Here is a 22,688-nt window from a genome sequence, read left to right on the forward strand (position 1 = left end):
TGCTTGGAATAGAAGACAGAAAAGCAAAACTATTTCAATCATTTACATTCCATGCAAACTGATTGGCCACTGCTATGTCCAATCAACAGCCAGACTCCAAAGAACTATGCATTTAATTTGGTACTTTTCCTCCTAAGCCACCCTCCCTATGGAGAGTTTCAACAGCAGTTTGCAATAGGAGACGGGAGTTAAATGTCCCAAGTAGAAGTGGTGAACCAACAGGGTAAATATATATATATGAGCCCTTTGGGTAAACACGAAGTTGCTTTCTGCATCTTGCCCAAAGGTTTTAACATATATCTGAAGACATGATCAAAGAAGATCAGGAAATAACCTCTTGAGGGGGAGTGTTCCAAAGCTCTGGGTTCACAACTAAAAAGGCCCTGCTCCTGGCAGAAACCAATTTCATTCATAAAGCCCTAGGGAGAGTCAGGCTTCAGACCCAGTCATCTCACCCACATCACCTAGATCAGGGATGGGGAACCTGTGGTTGCTCATACATCATTGAGTTCCAGCTCCCATCACTTCAGCCAGCATGGCCAATGGTAAGGGATGATGGGAGCCAAATCCAAGGGCATCTTGTGGGTCACAGGCTAGCCACCCCTAACTTGTGAAGCAAGTCTCCCACTGACTTCAGTGGACCTTGCTTCCATGTAAATATGCTTACAATTCACACTAAGAGATGTATTGCCATGTAAGTTTATACCAGTGTTGGCTTGCTCAATGAGTAAACCAACCTTACCTAAAAAGATTTTTTTGAAGTACTTAACTGATTTGAGAAAGTCAGCATGTTTTCTTTAATAATAGCAAACGATAAGGAATGTATTGTGTCTTCATATTATTATTATTATTCCAAAAGGTATTAGGAAATAATTTACAGTTACACTGTATTGTCTCTTTCAATTTGATGGTGTATATACGATGGCTAAGTTCTATGTCCACTGTCAGAGCAATTTTGTCTCTGAATTCCAGTTGCCAGGAATGACAGGAATCACAGTTGTGCTCAGGTCCAGCTTTCAAGTTTCCAATAAGCATCTGGTTGGCCACTGGGATGCCGGACTAGTTGGGCCATTGGCCTGATCCAGCAGGATCTTCTCAAGCTCTTCATCAATATACAGAGTGAATTCAATTCAAAAGCCTGTTTCAGGACAGCAGGATTCATACTGCTGCTGGAAAATAGGTGGAACCAAGGCAAAGAAAGCAGGAAGACCCAACGTCCTCCTTCATTTGAATGAAACTATAAGCAAGTACTGTATACTGTTTCCAAATCAATGACTAGCTATTTATAGACAAGACTTGAAAAAGCAATTTGTCTAGTTCAAGGAAAGGGAACCTGTGTCCCTTGAGATGCTGTTAGATTAAAACTCCCATATATATAATTTTTTTAGTTACACAGCAATCTCAGCATGTGTGTCTGCATGTTCTCACACAGCACCCACAGTATTATCGTTCTCTCATATAGTTTTCCGTCTACAGGAGAAACTCCTCCTGCATACTTGTGTCCAGGGCAGCTGTCTACCAGTTCCACCTGGTACACCGGCTGAGACCCTACCTACCTGCGCACTGTCCCACCAGAGTAGTACATGCGCTGGTTATCTCCAGCTTGGACTACTGCAATTCGCGCTTACATGGGACTACCTTTGAAGGTGACTCGGAAACTACAACTAATCCAGAATGCGCCAGCTAGACTGGTGACTAGGAGTGGCCGCCGGGACCATAGACCACTGGTCCTGAAAGACCTACATTGGCTCCCAGTACATTTCCGAGCACAATTCAAAGTGTTGGTGCTCACCTTTAAAGCCCTAAACGGCCTCGGCCCTGTATACCTGAAAGAGCATCTCCACCCCCATCGTTCAGCCCAGACAATGAGATCCAGCACCAAGGACCTTCTGGCAGTTCCCGCACTGCGAGAAGTGAGGTTACAGGGAACCAAGCAGAGGGCATTTTCGGTAGTGGCGCCGACCCTGTGGAATGCCCTCCCATCAGAAGTCAAGGAGATGAATAATTATATATATATTAGGAGACATCTGAAAGCAGTCCTGTATAGTGAAGCTTTTTAAGGTTTTAATATGTTTTTATATATACTGGAAGCTGCCCAGAGTGGCTGGGGCAACCCAGTCAGATGGGCAGGGTACAAATTAATAATGATAGGGATAATGATACATGGAACATCCCTATGCATACATGGAACATTCTCATCACAAAAGAGAAGAGGAAGCTTCTGCATGAGTAGGAGTCCCTTTCCCTAAGGTCAGGAAGGCTAGAGCTTGAAGGAGAGCAAATGCTTCAGTAATGAAACCACTAAGACCAAGGCTCCATCCTGCCCCTTTCTCTCAGGGCCTGGTCAAATCCTGACTTGCAGCTATTCAAACCAGCAGCAGTGAAGCTGCATGGCTGGTTTGCTGCCACCTCTGCTCCAAGGGAAGATGGGGTGTGTGTCTAAGATCCAGCCAGGATTCCAGGCAAATGGTATGGGGACCTCCAAAGCTGTGGCAGGGATGTTCCAATTGGATGGCTCCTCCACACTGCTAAGTGTGATATCTGCTAGAAGGTCCTGCCCCTGAGGAGACCTGAGGTTCAAGGTCTGGGCACCGGTGAAGGCTGACAGAACTCCTGTCTACCAGGCTCTGCACTCTTCTTCAGCAATACATCTGCTCCTTCACACAGGGACAGGATGCAAACTCATTTGAGGATTGAGCAACATCTAGGAATGCCTGTGTATGTCTGCAAACCGTGCTGGACAGAAATCGCTAGGGCCGCTCTAATTATGGTCATTTCTGAGCATCGTAGTATAAAGGCTATGCACGTTATATCAAGTGACCTGAAGGGGCACACAAGTACGCTAGCTTGGTAATAGCCTAGAATTAAATAAAATCAGTAGGTGGATAGAAGTACTTCGAAAAACACTGAGATCACAGTGAATTGCTCCAGGCTAAACAGCCTGATCTCCATCAGATCAAAAGAAGCTGAAAACTTCTCTGACAAGGACAGGCCATCTTCAGAGCTTTTCTTTAACCCATGGGCGAGCCTAAATCAAAGAAGCCTGGGACGGCATAATTTCTAGTGACTGATATTAAAATAAGGCCCACAAGGATGCTCTCCCAGTTTTCAATGGTATAATTTTAAACATAGTATGGCAATCTTATATGCATAGGTGTATTTATACACATTGGCACTTTCTAAGCAAATTGCAATGGTTGGTGGCTGATGCAAATATCTGCCTATGAACCATGGATGAAAATAAATCAACGAACCCGTGGATTCTTTTAACTTGCAGATGAGAATCCGTACATCAAAGGAAACCAAAGCTGCTGCTGACAGCAATTCCACTCCAATGCAACCTCACTGTCAGCATGTCACAAGGTGGGAGCGATTCAATACATCTGTTGCAGCAATGCTGAGAAATCTGGGGCACTAAAGAGACAAACTGATTTATTGCAGCATGAGGTGCCACAGGCAACAACCTGTTTCATAGAAATGGGGGGGGGGGGGATGATCCACGCCTTCCTGGCTTCTCAGCTGGGCCCTGATCAGAGGAGGTGTTTCCATTTGCTTCTCTCTCTCTTTTTCTCTCAGTAGTCTTACACACAGCTAGATTCTTCAGCAGCAGCAGTAAAGCTTCTGTCTGGCATAAAAACATATGCTTCCTAGGGACAGCCAGCTGAAAACTACTTTGATTTTTAGAGCCTAACTTCCTGTGATGCTATTGGGCTGGCAAGAACTCAACCGTATCAAACTCCTAAAACGAACACCATCAGCTGTACTGCTGGATAAATGCTTAATGGTTATTGCATTTGTATTTGTTTAAAAATCAATTTAAAAATTGTTTTAAAAACACACACACAACAATACCAAACTCCAAACTCCAGCTGTACCTGCATCCTTTCTGCTGCACAGATTTATATGGTGGATTTATTACCTGCCTTATTCAACAAGACATTCCAGGAGAATATTATAGTGCAGCTGACCAAGTCCCAAAGTCAGGAATAATGGGTGCCAGAGGCATTGTGCTACATTACGGGTAGCCAATGTGATGCCCAATGGATGTCGTGGGACTCCAACTCCCATCAGTCCCAATCAACATAATCCCACATCAAATACAGATTAAAATGTGGGGTTTCCGGAAGTTTATTTATGCATTTCTTAACTATGGTTCAATTGACAGGCCAATCTTTTCTCTTTTGAAGTGCACAGTTAACCATTTGTGCATGATTGTAACTGGGGGCGAGTACGTTTGGCTAACAGGATATAAGATTTTCATATAAATATGCAAGGGAGCACAATACATATGGAAGCATGAGATGTATGGGGACAGTGACCTCTGCCAATGCATAATGTGTGAATGTGTGAGGAGAGGCTTGCAACACAACAGAAAACAGTTGACCAGATATGTTCCAGTGCCACATACATGAGCTCCCTCTAGTGCATTTTGCTAGAACTGGCCTCCAGCACAAAGGAAAAGCAACTAATGTAGTGTTGTTCGTAGCGCTTTCAATACCATGACCTTGCACCTACTTTAAATATTTATTCTGTATTAATGCAAAAGCACATGCTCTATATCACTCTATGGACTTCTGAAATCTTCAGTGAGCAAGGCAACCTAAAAGCAAATCATACCAAGACTAGATTTGTTACCGCCCCCCCCCCCGTGAAATTTTGCTGCATTTCAAGCAAATTCATAATCACTTTGTAGGGGAGGGCATTCTCAATCTACCACAAGTGGCTCACTGGGTTGGGTGCAGCATCTCTGCCAGCTTTCCAGCAGGTGGGCAGCTGTTGCTTACTGACAGGAAGAGGGGAAGGGAGTGGGGAGGTCTGTGCCATACAAACACACTGGCAGTACCAATCAGGTGTTCCTCCCAGTGTGTTTGCACTGCACTGACCTCTGAGTCGCTTCTGCAATCTACACAGACATATTTCCCCCTTGGTCCACCACATTCAATATTTTATAACTATTATTAGATTTCATTTATCACCCTTTGCTATACAGTCCCAGGGCAGGTTACAACAACTTAAAATTTAATATGAAAAACAGTTATTCTGGGGTGGAGGGGAGATCAAAAAAATATTTAAAACAGTTTCAAAAACCAGAATAGTCACAGGAACAGGGTGGATCCTGAAAATATACATCTCAGGTGTCGCAGGCCAGGGTACATCTTCAGCATACGACAGAAGCTATATGATAAAGGTTCCAGATGCACCTCCGCGGAAAGAGAATTCCACAACACGGAATGTTTTCTCCCAAGCCACCGCCCTGAGCTTCTGAGGGTGGTGAAGCTACCAAGAGCCAGCAGAGCCTGAGGATTACGCTTTTATTTGGTAGGCCTTTATGATGGACCTTAATGATCATCCCATCTCAATGTAGTCTCCTCGCAAGGTATGAATTCATCTGGAAGCAGCTTTAATTAGTGTTCACCCCTATTTGTTTGCATCATCCATGTTGCCTCATGTGTCTATTTCCCTCCCCACTCATTTTTTCCCCCTTACAATAAATAAATAAATAAATAAATAAATAAATAAATAATTTATACCCCACCCATCTGGCAGGGGTTCCCCAGCCACTCTGGGCGGCTTCCAGCAAAATATTAAAATACAATTTATATTAAAATACATATTACAATTAGTTAATGCTCTTTTGTTGGCCTTTTAAAAATAAATATGCATTATTTACCTATTTACTTATTTCAGTATATTAAAATCTACACTTATGCTATTTTTTTCTTCTCTTGTATACCTGCCACGTCCACAATGTGCCTTGTTAGTTTTTTAGTCTGTTCATTCCTTTCCAAAGATGCATGGCCACTGGACTAAAAATATACAGTTTATTTATGTTTTAAAAAGGAAATACTATGATTGACTGGTAAGATTCCAGTTCAATCCTTGGCATATCCAGTGAAAAGGATCAGGTACCAGGCGGTTCTGAGGACTGGAGAGCTGCCAGTCAGAGTAGACAATACTTGGCTGGCAACTCCCTATGAAACACACACAGTGGTATTTGATTTTTTTGCTCCAGACTTCTGACTACCATCACTGCAGCCACCACCTATTGCAAACTGATTTTGAAACTCCCCTCGCCAAGAGGTAAACTTGTTCCATCGTTTATCTACTTATTTATTTCATACAATTTATACACTGCTTGATTGTAAAAAGCCTCAAAGCAGTTCTTTGGAACCTGGACAGTGTCAGTATATCTGCCCTTTCAACTTTATGTGACAGCAGAAATACAGATTGAAAAGGATAGCTGACAGCAGTGTTGTTTCCTGCCAGAAGAACGACAAGACTGGGAAAAGACAGGAAAAGCAAATTGGTTCTGGGTTTTCGACCACAACTTTTTATTTCTCTTTTTCCACGCAGCTCAGTAAAAACCATCCAGCAGCATTTCGTGTTCAGACTTTAAAACCATCACAATGCATATATATGGTTTTCAGCTTTGATATATTATGCTAATTGCTATGACAACAGTGAGAGAAAAGTTTAAAATTCAGCAGATTCGCAGGTGATATATAGATACTTTAAAATGCTGCAACATTTTTAATAACATTGAATTTGACCTCTATCTCCCTCCTGTGGTGCAAGGATGCAATCCCACCATCAGCTTCTTGAAATTTGTGTATTTGTACAGATACCAATGCACTCCTGGGTTGCAACTCTCTTTTAAACATAGATTGAACGTGGTACATGAGCCCCCTTTCATTAAGCAATTTTTAAATAAAATGAGAAAATCTAGAAAGTTGCTGCATCTCTTCAACAGTGGTCCATGCCAAATCAAAATCTAGAACTATTACTAGAGAAACCTGTGAGCAGAAGTTATAAATGTTTTCTTGATAGGAAATCCAGTGGCGCACAGGCACAGCATGTGCAGAGGAATCCCATAACACTCAATGGAGCTCTGTTTCCCCTGTTTCGCCATCCCAGTGCAAAGGGATGGGGAAAACACTTCACACAAAGCACAGCAATTAAATTTCAGTGTATCTGAAGAAGTGTGCATGCACACGAAAGCTCATACCAATAACAAACTTAGTTGGTCTCTAAGGTGCTGCTGGAAGGGATTTTTTTTTATTTTGTAGCAATTAAATGACTTGCTGCCACAAGGCATTTTGGAAATGGGCCTTAGGGTAGGTTTAGAGGTTTTCAAAAGGGAATTGGACAAAACTAAAGAAAAGAGACTAGTCCATAAAAACTTCCATGCTCCCAGACAGCGTTTCACTAAACGCCAGTGGCTGGGGCGTAACCGTGGGAGAGCGCTGCCATCGTCATGCCTGGGAAGCACCAGGCTGGCCACAGAAAGACTCAGGATGCAGGAATGGGTGAACCTTTGATGCAACCCTTCAAGGTTCTTATGTTGTTATGCATGCAGACAATGCCAGGAGGCAGTGGAGAAAATGAGTGGTCTAAGTGCACCTCTTGTGCTCCCATTTAACTGATGTGCACTGATGGGGCTTGAACAGATATACTGGAGGTACAAATCTATTTTGTCTTTCATGCTGCTTAGATCTGCAGTTCTGTCGAGGGATTGGGGGGACAGAGGCCTGGCAGAACTCTCCCGCATTTGGGTACTGTGCCCATGTCTGACTGATTTGAAACCCTGACGTTTTAGCATCCCACCCAAAGCCCCATTGTGCATAGAGGGGGAAACCCAGAAATGCAATTGACTAAGCTGTGCTGAAGAAGGAAGAACATCAATCCATTTCAACAGAGTCCTTGCACAAATTCCATTGATATTAATTAATGTTGCAGATAGGATGCTGATTTGAGAAATTGCACCCTTGAGGAGGAAGAAAAAGGAACACACGGTTTTGCTCTACAGAACATACAGTGCTATGTTAGTTTCTTCTATGAAGCAAGTGAGTATTGGTCAGTCACGTACAGCAAATATTTCAGTCATGCAAGGCTTCACTGTGAATTAGATATGTAGCCTCTATAAGCATTACCAACTTATATACTACATTCTAAAAAGCCTTTCTACATACTTGTGTGGTTATTAAAAAAAAACGACTAATAAGCAAGACTATTGACAAACATCAACAAATCATTATTGTGCTATGATTTTTGGCGTTGCATACAAAATTTATTACAGGCACATATTCAGTTCAAGCGCATATATATATATATATATATATATATATATATATATATATATCACAACCTAACTTTAAGACAATGGCCACAATCCACCAGCAACCATCTCGGCTGGGCAAGTGGAAAATTATACATCATGGTGGGTGGTGCCCAATGACTTCACAAAGCAGTGCAGCTTTTGCATCAGTTCTACTTTAAACACAATATGAAGTCAGGAAATATGCTATCAAAAAGTTTCACTTTCTAAATGCAAGTAATCTTACCTTTCTTTAACCACTTCGCTGGATTGCTTTCTAGTAGCAGAAACAGAACTCTTGATAGGTTGTTCAGAAGAGAGCTGGGTTTTGACCAATGCCTTATAGAACTGAATTTTAAAAAGCACGACATTTAGCAGATAATCTTATAATTTAATTCCAATTCTGTCACTACTCAGGAAATATAAACTCGTCTAGAGAATATATGTCACATGAATAAGGCATGAGAGTCTGCAGAGTGGGCATTAGTCCTCCCCGTCCCCCAGACTTCTAATGATATTTTGCTATTTCACAGTAAACCTTCAAGGACATTTAGAAAGCAATTCAGGGACCATTCACATTGCTACAACCCCTGTTTTCAAAAGGGCAAAACTCACTTAGGTGCAAGTATGCAGTTGTTGTTTTAACTCGTAGCTTTAAAAGGGCATTTAGAGAGAATAACTCCAAAATCTGCCTCCGCTTTCTAGGAGATCAAACTCTATCTTCAGTTTTAAAGTCTCTTTTTCCACAAACGTGGACCAAGAAGCCACATGCAGTAAAAGTGATGAACACCCTAATTAGATATTAAACAAGCCCTTCTTTGATTTATACCCACCCCTTACTCCTCACCCCCCATCAAGAACAAAACATTTTATTTTTATATATGCCTTCATTGTCAGCTAAATACATTGTCAGTTAAATAATTCTAGTAGTGCAAGAAACTTTTTTAAAAATAGATTCCTCCCCACCCCACCCTAGTATAAAGTGCAGACTCTACAAGTATGTTGTTACAATACAATCCACAGCCTAATTAAGGAGATGTATTCAAATCTTTGCCAATGTAGGCTTCACTTCTAAATGTATGTACTTGAAAAGTAAGCCTCTTCAGACTGCATGGGACACCTGAATAACAAATGTGGTTAGGACTAAGCTGCTAGTCCCTCTGAAATAAAAGGTAAAGTCATATTCCCATGTCTGTGCTTAGCTGAGAGTAAGCCTGAGTACACACAAGGGGATATACAGCCTATCAGGCTGAACATTCTCTTAGCTTAACAGAGCTGTGGATCATACTGTTAGTAACTTCACTAAACCCACTTTCCTTTTAGTTCTGCTGGAATGTTTTAACTACCATCCAGGTTTTTAAAAGTAAAAATTCAAGGCAGGTACACAATTTTCATTAAAAGTACAAGTGCGCTAAATTCACTCGAAACATTTAAAGAGAGATGCTAGAAAGCTAACATACACACAGATACACACATTTTAGGCAGAATCCTATGGCCAGCAGGCTCTTGGAAACTTTCATTTCAAAAAGAACTTTGTCATGATGCATTGCTATTCAAGAAACACAAACCCAAAGTCTTCTTGGGCTCGCAGAACTTGTTGCATCGTCCCCCCAGATATCAGTCTGTATCATTAATGCCATAATGATTACTGCAGCTTGGATGAGATGTTTTACAGCAAAATACTGAGAGCCACCTGTGGCTTTTAAACACACAGAGATTTAAGGTGCAACTGTGTCTATCTATTCCGAAAGGTTTCTGATATTTTGCCAAAATGCAACTTGGTAGGGTGAATGCATGCAGCCTCTTTTAAGCAGAAATGTCATTCAGAGAGGGCAAGGGTGCTTCAATTACTACCTCAGTTTTCAAATATTTTGGACCACTTGTGATAATTTTTCAGAAGCACCCATGTCTCTGGTTATTATGAGGTATGTGGGGAGAGGCGCTCTTGAAAGTCACTGCTTTTCGGGGGACACCTTTTGAACTGTATAAGAGGGCTCTGAAATCTCTTTCCCCCAAAGCTCTACCAAATCCCTGTAATTCTGCCTCTGTTACCAAATGACACCTAAATGAACCATTTACGCCTCTAGATGAGAGTATCAAAAGGAGTGCTGTCAAGCAATTGCTATGGGTAGAAGTAAAACCAACCAACATTTTACACAGAAAAGACAATGGGATCAACACACTATAGAAAGCATACAGGGACACAGTGGTACCTTGGTTTAAGAACAGCTTAGTTTATGAACAACTTGGATTAAGAATGCTGCAAACCCATTTGTTTGTGAACTTTGTCTTGGAAGCAGTGCATGTTGAATGTGTTCCATTTGTAAATTGAGTCCTCTGCTGCAATGGGAAAGCACAACTTGGTTTAAGAACGCTTTGGTTTAAGAACAGACTTCCGGAACGGATTAAGTTCGCAAACCAAGGTACCACTGTATTTCACAGTAACTAAATGACAGTTAAAATATCCATCAGCATCTAAATGAGGAAACTGGTTGGATTCCAGTTCCCATCAGCCTCAGGCAGAATGGCCAATGATCAGGGATGATGGGAGCTGTAGTCCTGTAACACTCAGAGCACCAAATGTCCCCCAGCTATGATCTAAACAAGAAGCATAGTTAATTAAGATTTCCAGTTAAGATTTATGCTTTCTGCCCTCATAAATTCCTTAAAACGTAAGTGCTCCACTGGCTTATTCTGATGCCTCAACATGACAAATGCACAGAAAACCAATGCACACCTGAGTTATGTTAATGTTCCAGTGGAAGATGCAAGACTGCAGAAAGAAGCCAGCCAAACGCAAAGAAAGTAAAGCTGCCAAAACTTCTGTTAAAGATAAGTAATCTCCAGACAATGAGTCAATATACATTACTTTCATCCCTTAAACATGGCTTGATGTTGTTACCCATTGTACATGGATGTTAGCCAGGGTTAACACAAACTAGGATTTGGTCCTAATCCAGGAACTGAAACCAGATTCTAGCTATGACTTCAAATCCAAAGTGTCAGGAGCAAATCTTCATTATTGTTGAATGTTGGCAAAACAATGAAGTATGGCAAAAGGGTTGGGGAGAAACGAAGCTAATAAACCTATGGTGCATTTTCAATCCTTTAAGCATAGTTCAGGGATGGGAAACATTATGTCTGCTCTAGCTCAAGGAGATTTAAAAAGGTTTAAAACACAGGTGTCAAACACAAGGCCCACGGGCCGAATCTGGCCTGCCAGACCTCGTCATGTGGCCCGTGTAGCCGCCGCCGGCCGCCAGCCTTCACCTTTTATTCTCGCTCTTTTTTTTTAACACAAGAAAGCTGCCACTTCAGCGCATGCGCGGCAGCCTACAAGCCAGAGAACGTCTGCCCTCTAGCGGCGCCGGCCGTTCTACACAGGAAGCCTCCACTTTACATGCATTCAGGAAACCTCCACTTGTTTTTATATTGAGCGCATGCCATCCTGTGATGCGACAGATCCAACGGCTGCCTGAACCCTTCCCTCCTGTACTGTAAGTACATATGATGTATGTGGGGGGGGGGGGAGGGGGGGTCTGCTTATTATTCTGCTTAAAAGTCTGAGCGGTAAACTTTGGATATACTGACCACTTCCGTGTCACTTTACAGTGGTATAGGGACCATAAACTACAAATAAATAACCCAAAAATGTCACAGTAATAATTGAATGCAGTGACAATAATTTTTGATAATAAAGAGTGGACACATAGTCCTACAGATACAACCGGCCCTTTGAGGGTGACCAAACTGCTGATGCGGCCCCCGATGAATTTGAGTTTGACACCCCTGGTTTAAAACAAAAGATGATTGCTGAAAGCAGAGCATAACCAACACCGGTGAATACTCCTGTCTTTTGTGGGTGGATGTTCTCTATCTTTCAAGGGTTTGATTAGCTCTTGTCACACACTGGCGACATGAAGGGCTAACAAACGAATACAGGGGAACATGGTGCCCTGACACCATGCCTGGCTGCTCCTCCAACATCCTACACATTGGGAAAAGGCCTGAAGTGAGAGCCAGCTATTCCACTAGTACAATAAGTGTTAGCTGCACAATGAAACTTCCCCACCCTCTCCTCTCCCGATGCACCCTATAGATCTGCTCTGATAGGTTAGGGGAGCTGATAGTGCCAGCAAAACAGTTTAAGTGGATACCACCATTGACTCCTCCATCCAATCAGATGCTTCAATCATATAGTGGCCCACAAAGAGCCTAACACCTAAAGGGGGAAGCTATATTCTGCTCACTGGATAAGAGTTTTTTTATTGCAACACATTTAGTTCTCATTTGGATATGGATTTCTTTTTTTTAAAAAATCAAGTTTATGTCATCCAATCTTTTAAACTCACATATAGTCAGACAAAGCAGTAGTTTTGGCATTTGTTTGGAATAACTACTTTATGGGTAAGGAAAAAAAGAAGTCTTATTGGCGGTGCTTATATATACACAATATCCTCTATATTTGGTATAAGGATAAAAATTCTGCAATGAACCGTTAGGGACAGAACTATAAATTGAATGCTGTTAAAAGACATAAGGGCTATACATCTGTAATATATATTGCCTCACAGATCTAGCTGAAAATTACCAAGTCACCTAACCAACATGTTTTCTTAATACCTTAAAGTGTCATTTTTAAAATGGAAGACTTTCCTCACAGTCCACAATTTCATATTAAGGCTTTTATTACAAGCATTCTGATTTGGGGTTGTGTGTGTACACGCAAAAATCAGTAAAAAGCTGCAAGGAGACAGAAGTCTTCGTGACTTTGGTAGCAAAGCACACACACAAAAGGATCTTGCAGTACCTTAAAGACTGCCAGATTTAATATGGTAAAAGTTTTCATGGACCAGAGTCCACTTCATCAAATGCACAAAAAAAGGGAGAATACGGATACGAAATCGCTGATCCCCAAGAAATTATGCCACAATGTATGTCAGTATTTAGGGTGCCCCATGACACTTGGTTATTGTTCTTCCTGTAAGAAACTAAGCACAGCTATTCCTCTTAGGAAAAATAAAACAAATAAGAAGAGTGTGACACAAGATTCCTACAGCATTCCAACTCTTGTTTATTTTATTAAAGAGGATGAAGGCTTGCATCCATAGCAATTTTTTACCCAATATTGAACACCATTCTTCCCCCTGCACCTTGTTTTGAACTACCATCTTCCATGCCCATTCCCCATGATGGCTATGGTCAATGGGAGTTGTAGCCCAAACCGTCTAAAAGGTACCAGGTTGGGGAAGGCTGGTGTACAATCACCTTTAAACACAGTTAAACAGAATGCTTAGCCCATGTTCAGCTAAAGACCTTTGCCTTGGAACAAGTTAAACCACTGTCATGAGTAGCAATGGAACCAGCCCTAAGGATCCCTGACAGCATCACCCATTCTTTTTCCCCCAGTGCCAAGGCAAGATGCTTATCAGCATTGCCAAAGTTCAATTTTTTAAGTGGCTGCTGGCAGGCACCATGGCCAACACTCCACCCCAGACGAATATAGCTGAGATTAATAATGAGACATTTGTGCTGACTTCTAGACACATTCACTACTTACGGATAAATTTCACAGCTCTAGAGTAACCAGCTCTTTTAAAAGAAGCACATAAGTGTGTTCAGTATCAGAGATATGCTTAGAATAAAAAGACCTTACTAACGTTGCTACAGTAGGGAGACTTCTCATAGGATTTGTTCAACTGAAATGCCAAACAGGGGCTTTGCAGCTTCCCCCGCCACTGTCTTTTCAGAGAATTATCAAACAACGGATTCCAAGAGCAGACGCAATGGTGATTTTTGTTGGGGTGGAATGCCAAACCAGCTTGACCAAACTGCTGTTTGCAAAACAGTTCAAGCCACAGTTTCAGATCCTGGCTCAGTGGCCACTCGCAAATCATGCATCTGTCAGATGGTGGCAATTTTGGCATTACAGTTGAACTATCTCAAAGCGTGAACAAGGGCAAGTGGATTTAGGAAGGCCCAACAGAGATGCTTAACAGATTATGTTTAAAAAAGTAATGTACACTCATAATACTTGCATTCAACTATCATGCACAAGGCAGAATGTTGGGGTTGTTCATGATGAGTGTAGATGCAATGAAAAATATATGTTTGTCACCATAATACATTTGAAACAGCCCAAAGGGGTGCAAAGTTCAGACACAGCAGGTTGTATCCAACTAGGTTATATTCCAAGTAGATACAGTGAAATTAATAAACCTAAATTATGCATGTCCAATAATTTCAATAGGTCTAATTGCAATAGGACTAGTATTGGATACAACCCTGTCCTAGTAATATTTATATACTAATTCAGAAGAAATAACAGGATGGGGTCCTTAATGCCTGTTATCAGCCAGTTCTACACATTTTACTCAACAGGCCTGAAAATATTGAAATCTTCTCCATCAACATACACCATAATAAAAGGTATAACAGCTCACTAACTCACTAAAGCTTTTTTTATATATCTGTTGCCTAAAAGTTATTACTACAACACTTCCCGTTATTATCTCTCTTGGCCACTGACAGATCTTAAAAGTACTTTACAAGGAACATTGCAACAAACTGGCACTAGCATTTCAAAACTATTGCATTTTTACCTTCACTATTGCATGCCAGAGATTTGCAAGTGCAAATGCTCGTATAGCTAGCAACCACTGAGCTATCTGAGGGTTCTTGGTTGTGCACTGTATAGCTGAAAGCATTTCCTTATATTCAGATGTGTCCGCTGAAGACATAAGGTTTAAATAGTCAAGAAAAACATATGGGTTCTGGTCGTTCACAAGTCCGATGGGATATTCACTCAGCGCAGCTGCAAGAATGGAATTCAAATCCGATGGCTGGAACTCCTTGGAGCCTGACCCCTCAAAAGCAAGGCGTACTTCATCCTCAATAACTCCCATTTCCAGTTCTAACAGTTGCTCTTTGTGGTTGTACTGGAGTTCAGACAGCCAGAAATGTGCAAAGCGTACAAAGTTATCTCCACAACAACTCCACGTGCCCATGTCACTAATGAAGTTGCGTGCCTTCTCCAGCCAGCCTGTCACTGCAGTGCTATCAAAGTGTTTAAAGAGCTTTTCAAATATATCTTTTTCAGGAGAAAAAAGTGGACCTAGCGATTCCTTGGAAGACGCAGCTCCATTCGCCGCATCACTCAAGCGTGGTGGCCTTTTTTTGCCAATATGGGGCAATGGGACAGCTTTAAACAGAGTGCAGTTCCTGATCTTAAGAGAGAAGAACTCCTTTTGCAAATGATTATTATCCACGTGAGAGTTGTTCACTAACGACTGGATGTTTGGAAGACGAAGAATTTCATTCTGCTCATTCAGGGCATTTTTACGTAGGTGTTGGTGTCCTACATTATCTTCCTGTTCCATATTAATATAAGAGAAATGCATCACCCGTCTGTCCTCCAAACTCTGCATTGTACTGAACTGCAGTAAATAATGGAATGCCTTTTAGTTGTAGCATAAGTCGTAATTTAGTGAATCTCAATATGTACCTGAAACAACACAAAAAACAGAAGTAGTTACTTGTTGTCACTAGGGCTATAAAGCACAACAAAGATTACTTCTAATGTACTAATCTGCCTTTAGGCAGATTAAAATGAACTGAAAGATTAATTGATTAAATCACTGCACATTACCAAAACCTCACTGCAGGTATTTTTCTAAGATACTGAAGAAATGGCCCATTTACTGTTATGTACACAAGTGGTCTTTGGCTTGTATGCTGTCTATTTCCCTCTCCAGTGTTCAAAATTAGCCAGGTGCCAAGCACATTTTGTACCCTGGCTATTGGCCACTTGCAACCAGTGAAGATGCCTGGGCTCCAGGATGGCGCCTGCCATTTCCACCATCTGGAGGTGCATGCCTGGAGATCCTTGGATCTTGACTGTTTTCACACACTAAGACCACATCCTGTATAATTCTATCAGTCACATTTTATCTGCATCATCAGAATGAATTTCAGAAACCAAGATGCTTTTTTTCTGCGCTGCCTGAGCAGAAGCAGTGAACAACGTTATAGTTAATTGTTGTCGCTTGTCTTCACTTACTCCACCCCACTGCCCTGTTCACAGCTGTGAAGAATATTCTTATATTAAGGTCTGTGCCACCATTAAGAAAAAGGTAGAAATAGGCCAATATATGTGTGGCTTGTCCCTGGATCAAATGACTTTCCCCCTTCATTTTGGAAGGGAAAAGCAGTCCATCATCATCATTATTATTAACAGAAATCAGTTTGCTACAGTGTTTGAAACTCTCATTGTTCTAGGTGCATTTTGCGACAGGGAATTTCATTAGCACAAGCAGTTTTTGAGCTCTGGGTGCAGCACTGTGCCTGAGATTTCAGATTAAAACTGCAAAGTAGAAGGAAATGAGGACTTTTTTCTGCCTCCCCACTTCCAGCTACTCTCTGGAGACTGGAGAAGAGACCCTCTTAAGAATATTAGGGAGGAAAGGACTAGATCATGTGGGAAATGAACATAATATTTTAGCTGCAGTTCATTCATTTTCAGCTTTGTATTCTTGTTATTAAAAAATTTTGCCTAGACATTCCGTTGTTGTGCCCATAACCTCAGATTAAGGTGCCATTTAGCTCCTAGCTTCCATATCTCAGTTTCTAACACTGGTTTGCTAATCTACTGAGTAAACAGATTTAAAGTTGAAACTCTAACCACCATCTCATATCCAAGTATTTGTTTTAAGCAAACAGAAATCCCATTCTAAAGTAAGAGTATCTATCTATACCATATTTTCAGATCTTCTGAACCCACTTTACTTTTTACTCCTTATCCTCATAAACCACCTTATGGAGTACTCAAATATTATACAAGCGACCCCCCCACTTATGCAGGGGTTATGTTCCAGCATCCTGCGCACATAAGTGAAAATCACATAAGTGGAGAGAACCCTTTAAACACCCTTTAAATGCCCTCTCTACCACTCTCTCTCCAATCCAGATCAAAAATACTGTACCAAAAAACAACTTCAACTGGAATTGAAGCTTTGGGGCTGGCAGGAGGCTGGAGGATGAGCAGAAAAGCAGCTGCTGGTGCTGCGCTACCCCGCACACCAGCTGTTAGGCAGAGAGGCTGTGCAGTCTAAACAAGGCCCAGTTGCGCCTTCAGTCTCTTCTCTGCCCTCATTGAAGTCCTCTTCAGGCTCCAAGGACTCTCCAGCTGTCTCCCTCCATTTCCCGGTATGAATTATATGATTTAATTATTTCCCACCACCAGGCATATAGGCGGTCGTGCGCAAGTCAATTGCAAGTTGGGTGTGTGTGTGTGCCTGTACTCATTTTGGAGATCATAACGAAAGGCAGTTCAAAACAAAACATTCCTCTATTCTAGTACACATTACCTTCTGTTTCGCTTTACAACTAGAATACTGTAATTTAGTTTTGCCCTTTTGTGAGCTGATGCAACGCAACTGTCATAACAATTGCTAACTTCAACCAATAAGATTCCAGGAGGTAAATTATGATGTCATAATCCAGAATCATTCTAGAGCACAATTTCTTTAAAAATATTAAGCAAAATGTTGGAGAAGTCTCATCTTATAAAAAAATTGATTTCTGCTGAGACAAGTGGCTTGATTTCTCTACTGAACAAGGAATAATTTCCTCTAAGCAGAAGAGAGACCAGGAGACTGTAGGAATTTCCATCTTAACGTGGCAACAATAGAGCATGTATCAAAATGCAGAGCATCACATTTTCTGTACAACAGTCATTGATCTACATACAGTTTTAAACTCAGGAGATGAAGAGATCATGCTATAACAAAACTATTTAACACATCAAGACCACCTTGATATAAACAGACCCTTATGTAAGTTTGGTGGTCACACAGAACATTTGTTCTTATTGCAACTTGACAAGCCAATTTGCAGGTAGCTATATCAATATTGCTACCAGTGATGTTGGTTTTCTGGAAAAAATTGCAAACTGCAAATTAGTCTGTTTTGTGGTCTGCATTGGAACATTATCAACCTGCATCAGAACAAAATTCTGATGCCCTAGAGAGTGTTTTTAAGCATGTTTCTTTTATTAAGCATGTTTCTTTTATTTCTATATAATACAAATTTAAATTTTTGCAACTTCCAAGATTGCCTAATAATACATTTCCTATAGGCACCCACTCATTGTTACTAATCAAGTTATGAAACAGAGGGTTTTCTACAAAAAAATAAAAGCCATGGAAAATTCTCCACCCTCCCACCCAGCTTGTTCCTATCACAGCACTCCAGACAAATCTGTGAAACCACACCCATGTCAAGGAACTAAGAACAGTAAGGGTGAAAATAGATTTGAAGAGAGATACAGAATACAATGCACTACCTCCCACATTACACCTAGGACAGATTGCGATCAGTGAAGCCATCAATTACCCCAAAAATGTATGTAACCTAGTTACAAGGGACATGATTTATTGAATTACATTTGTATCCTACCTTTCTTCCATAGAACTAAAGGGAGGGTTCCTTGTGGTTTCCCATACAGGGAGGGTTTCCTTGTGGTCTCCCATACAGGCAATGACTATCTTGGAGTCAGGTAAGGTTGCTGTATCATGCAACTTCAGACCATAATCTTAGATAGTTGTCAAAAGTGAGGATGCCTGCCAAATCTTTGCTGGAAGAGTCTTCCATAGCATGGGGTCAGTCATTCTAAATGTGCAGCTTTTGGCTGAAGCCAGCTGGGTCTCTCTATCATGGGGGACAACTCTCAATACTTTTCCAGATGATACAGTGGTACCTCGGGTTACAGATGCTTCAGGTTACAGACTCCGCTAACCTAGAAACAGTACCTCGGTTTAAGAATCTGAGTAATCTTTGACTTTGCTTCAGGATGAGAACAGAAATCGTGCTCCAGTGGCACGGCAGTAGCGGGAGGCCCCATTAGCTAAAGTGGTGCTTCAGGTTAAGAACAGTTTTAGGTTAAGAACAGACCTCCAGAACGATTAAGTTCTTAACCCGAGTTACGACTGTATTAGTGATCAGGCTGAAATATAAGGTTCCAAGTGGTCCTTAAGATTACTTGGACCCAAGTTGCTCAGGGTTTTGTATAGTAACACAAGAGCCCTTTTTATGAAACTAACTGCTGGGAAGGTGCCAATATGCTTTGTGCCCTCCTTGATAATGTCCCAGATTCTTTCTGAGACCTCTGGGGGAAAAAACAAGTGTATAATTTGTGAGGGGAGGGGGCAATACACATTTCTACTAAGAAATCCAAACTCTTAAATTTGATTATTATTTTTAAGTTACAGATCCATCTACAGCGCTAGAAAAAGAGATCAAGAGAATGGTCAGAATCTGAGTAATCTTTGACTTTCTTAGCCCAATGGCCATGGTGCCCATTTGCAACAAATGCAAACAAAAACAAAAAAACAGAAAGAGCAAAACACGCAGACACACTGCCCAAAGTTTGGCAAATTAAGTAAAATTTAGCAGTGAGCACACCACTTTCCACAGGTTTCAATATCAAAGCCTACCACATAACTGAGGAAATATCAACTTCAAAATATACATTTTTCTATCATCCAGAAAGCAACATTATTATATACTGCTTCTGATTATGCCAATAATATATGCCAGTGAGTTTCATAACTGGGCAGATATTTGAACCTTGGCCTCCAAGGTCCTAGCCTCACACTCTAACCACTACACCACTGGCTTCACAAGAATAAAATGAAGGACTGAGGTGGGAAGTGGGAATACTGGAGGAAAGCAGGATTACAAAATGCAGTAATTTAAAAAACTATTTCGTAAATCTTCAACCATTTTCATTTCCTGTTGTGACTGTGAGCCACTTTGGGCAGGCGTTTGCCCAGGAAACATCTTAACGAAACAAATACACAATATGTGCAAGATGGGTTCGTTTGTGTTTACTCCCACAATCTGAAGCCCTACGTCTCAAGCCGGGAGCTAAGGACAGTCCAAGGATCGCCTCCTTCCTTCTCAACTCCACTCCCCACCCCAGTAGCTCAACCCTAGACTACCTCACAGGGTTGCTGTGAGGATGAAGTAGGAAGAGCAGGGGTGACAAATAGGGAACAGCCATCCACCTTGGGGGAAAAGTGCGATATGGGCCAGATTTACTTTTGATGAGGCCCTAATCTACTGAAGGTAATTGGGCCCTTTATATGTCCAGCCGTCCTTTGTCAACAACAAATTGTTGCTGTTTTTTGTGTTGAATATATGCTATATGGTAATTTATGAACCTAATACGTACCTAAAGCCTTTTGCCCATAACAAATAGCAGCCTACATAACACAAAACACTGTTGCTGTATGTAGGTTTTATTTGTTTTTTATCTTATATTTTGGAAATGCACATCCAGTTTTTTTCCTTTAATTTTTTTTGGTGGGCCCCCAAGAGAGTGGGGCCGTAAGCTATAGCTTGTTTAGTTTATACGTAAATCCGGCACTGATATACAGGGTGAGTCTTTTAAAAGAGGCCCCGTGGAACATGTGTACTCTGTATCCACGGGACCTCTTTCAAAGGACTCACCTTGTATAGCCCCTAAAGGAGGAAGATACATAAAAACACATGCGTGGTTTGTTTTTAATTTTAATAATAATAATTATAATAAATTTTTATTTATACCCCGCCCTTCCCGGTTCAGAAAACCAGCCTCAGGGCGTCTAACAACAAATTTAAAACACTTAATTGTAGAAGCAGCATAAAATACAGTATAAAAAAATTCAAAGTTCAGAAATGTGCTTTTACTTTATAGGGAAGCACCCTCACCCAACCCAAGAGAGACCGGCACCCTCACCCATGAGGGAAGTGTGGGGTGGGGAGAGCACCTTTCCCTCCCCCCTCAAACGCCCCCTCCCCGTCCCTCACAAGGCGAGGGTCACCTGTAGCCTGACGTTGAGCATCATGGAGGCCACGATGTAGAGATAGGGGAAGTTGATGCGGAGCTTCCAAGCCAAGTCGAAGAAGATGAGGAGGGTCCGAGTCAGCCCTTTGCAGAAGACCCCGTACGACCTGGCGGCCGCCGACTGAGAGAACCTGGCAACCAGGGCGGACAGCAGCGTCGTCGCCGCCACCGCCATATACACTCACCGGCAGAGCCAGGCCTCATAGGCTCCGCCCTCTCCTCTCTCCCCCCCCCAAACAGCTTGCGCCTAACCGCCCTCCCCCCCCCCCCCGCCGGGCTCGCGCTGACCCCTCGCAAAACCCCGGATGTCGGAGGAGCGACGGAAAAGGCAGCCCCGGCCGAGCAAGGTGTGTTTACGTTCGGGCAACAGGGTTTGCCGCCGCGGCCGGCGTCGTCGCGGCGCCTCTACGTCACGACGCACGGCTCGCTTCCTGACCAATCACCTCTTCCCAGAGAGGCGGGCGGGGGAAGAGAGAGATTAAAAAACAGCTGGAAGGAATTCGTGGTCCTCCAGATGCGGACGGATTTCAGCTCCCATCAGCCCCAGCCTGCAAGGTCAGCGGTTCTGGATGCTGGGAGCTGTAGTTTAGCGGTATCTGAAGGGCCAAAACGGACCATGGTTTATGGGCAAGGGTTTATGGCTAACCTGTGGAGTTGATAACTTGTTGCTAGATGGCAGCTTCTGTTCTTGGCCACAGAGGTTGTCTGGGGCTGATGGGAGTTGTGGTGCAGCATCCGGAGGGGGCCACATTTTAGCAGCTCTTGCTCTAGGGGCAGGCATAGGCAAACTCAGCCCTCCAGATGTTTTGTGACTACAATTCCCAACATCCCTGGCCACTGGTCCTGTTAGCTAGGGATGATGGGAGTTGTAGTCCCAAAAAATCTGGAGGGCCAGTTTGCCTATGCCTACTCTAGGGTGTGAGCCACTGTATGTGCGTGTCCAGTGCCGGATTTATGTATAAGCTAAATAAGCTGTAGCTTAGGGCGACACTCTCTTGGGGGCCCCAAAAAAAATTAAAGGGAAAAAACCCCTTTCCAAAATATAAAATAATATATTTCCAAAATATATTTCCAAAATATAAAATAAAAAACAAATAAAATAAAACCTACATAAAGCTATGTTTTTCCCAGTAGTGATGTACGGAAGTGAGAGCTGGACCATAAAGAAGGCTGATCGCCGAAGAATTGATGCTTTTGAATTATGGTGCTGGAGGAGACTCTTGAGAGTCCCATGGACTACAAGAAGATCAAACCTATCCATTCTGAGTGCTCACTGGAAGTACAGATCCTGAAGCTGAGGCTCCAATACTTTGGCCACCTCATGAGAAGACTCCCTGGAAAAGACCCTGATGTTGGGAAAGATGGAGGGCACAAGGAGAAGGGGACGACAGAGGACGAGATGGTTGGACAGTGTTATCGAAGCTACCAGCATGAGTTTGACCAAACTGCAGGAGGCAGTGGAAGACAGGAGTGCCTGGCATGCTCTGGTCCATGGAGTCACAAAGAGTCGGACACAACTAAACAACTAAACAACAACAAGCTCTAGGGTATGAGCCACTGTATGTGCATGTCCAGTGCCAGATTTACGTATAAGCTAAACAAGCTATAGCTTAGGGCCCCACTCCCTTGGGGACCCCAAAAAAATGTAGAGGAAAAGACCCTTGGATGTACATTTCCAAAATATAAGATAAAAAACAAAATAAAACC

General features: G+C 42.1%; 1 protein-coding gene and 1 long non-coding RNA gene across 6 annotated transcripts in view; both read right to left on the bottom strand.

Moving 5' to 3' along the window:
• Positions 1-21,395, bottom strand: part of LOC310831210 (small integral membrane protein 10-like protein 3) — a 29,268-nt gene extending 7,873 nt beyond the window's left edge. For 2 of the 5 annotated variants that reach the window (XR_014557784.1, XR_014557785.1), the window contains exons 1-3: positions 20,959-21,380; positions 14,698-15,599; positions 8,343-8,443 (exon numbers count right to left, since the gene is read on the bottom strand). Coding sequence is in view for 3 of the 5 variants with exons in the window: in XM_083711642.1 (XP_083567768.1) it covers positions 8,343-8,443; positions 14,698-15,522 (926 nt within the window). In the remaining 2 variants the exon portion in view is untranslated. Of the gene's footprint in view, positions 1-8,342; positions 8,444-13,145; positions 15,600-17,460; positions 17,582-20,958 lie in introns of those variants that run through there. The other 3 variants (XM_083711642.1, XM_083711641.1, XM_083711643.1) reach the window with 2 other exon arrangements.
• On the bottom strand, positions 8,466-11,886 carry LOC310831405. Its single transcript, XR_014557858.1, has 2 exons — positions 11,805-11,886; positions 8,466-11,515 (listed from the first exon to the last, which is right to left on the bottom strand). It is a non-coding gene; the product is annotated as an uncharacterized lncRNA (long non-coding RNA).
• Positions 21,396-22,688: the final 1,293 nt, after the last annotated feature.

Source organism: Podarcis gaigeae (genome assembly GCF_964106915.1).
Source record: "Podarcis gaigeae genome assembly, chromosome: 14".
Classification (NCBI taxonomy): domain Eukaryota; kingdom Metazoa; phylum Chordata; class Lepidosauria; order Squamata; family Lacertidae; genus Podarcis; species Podarcis gaigeae.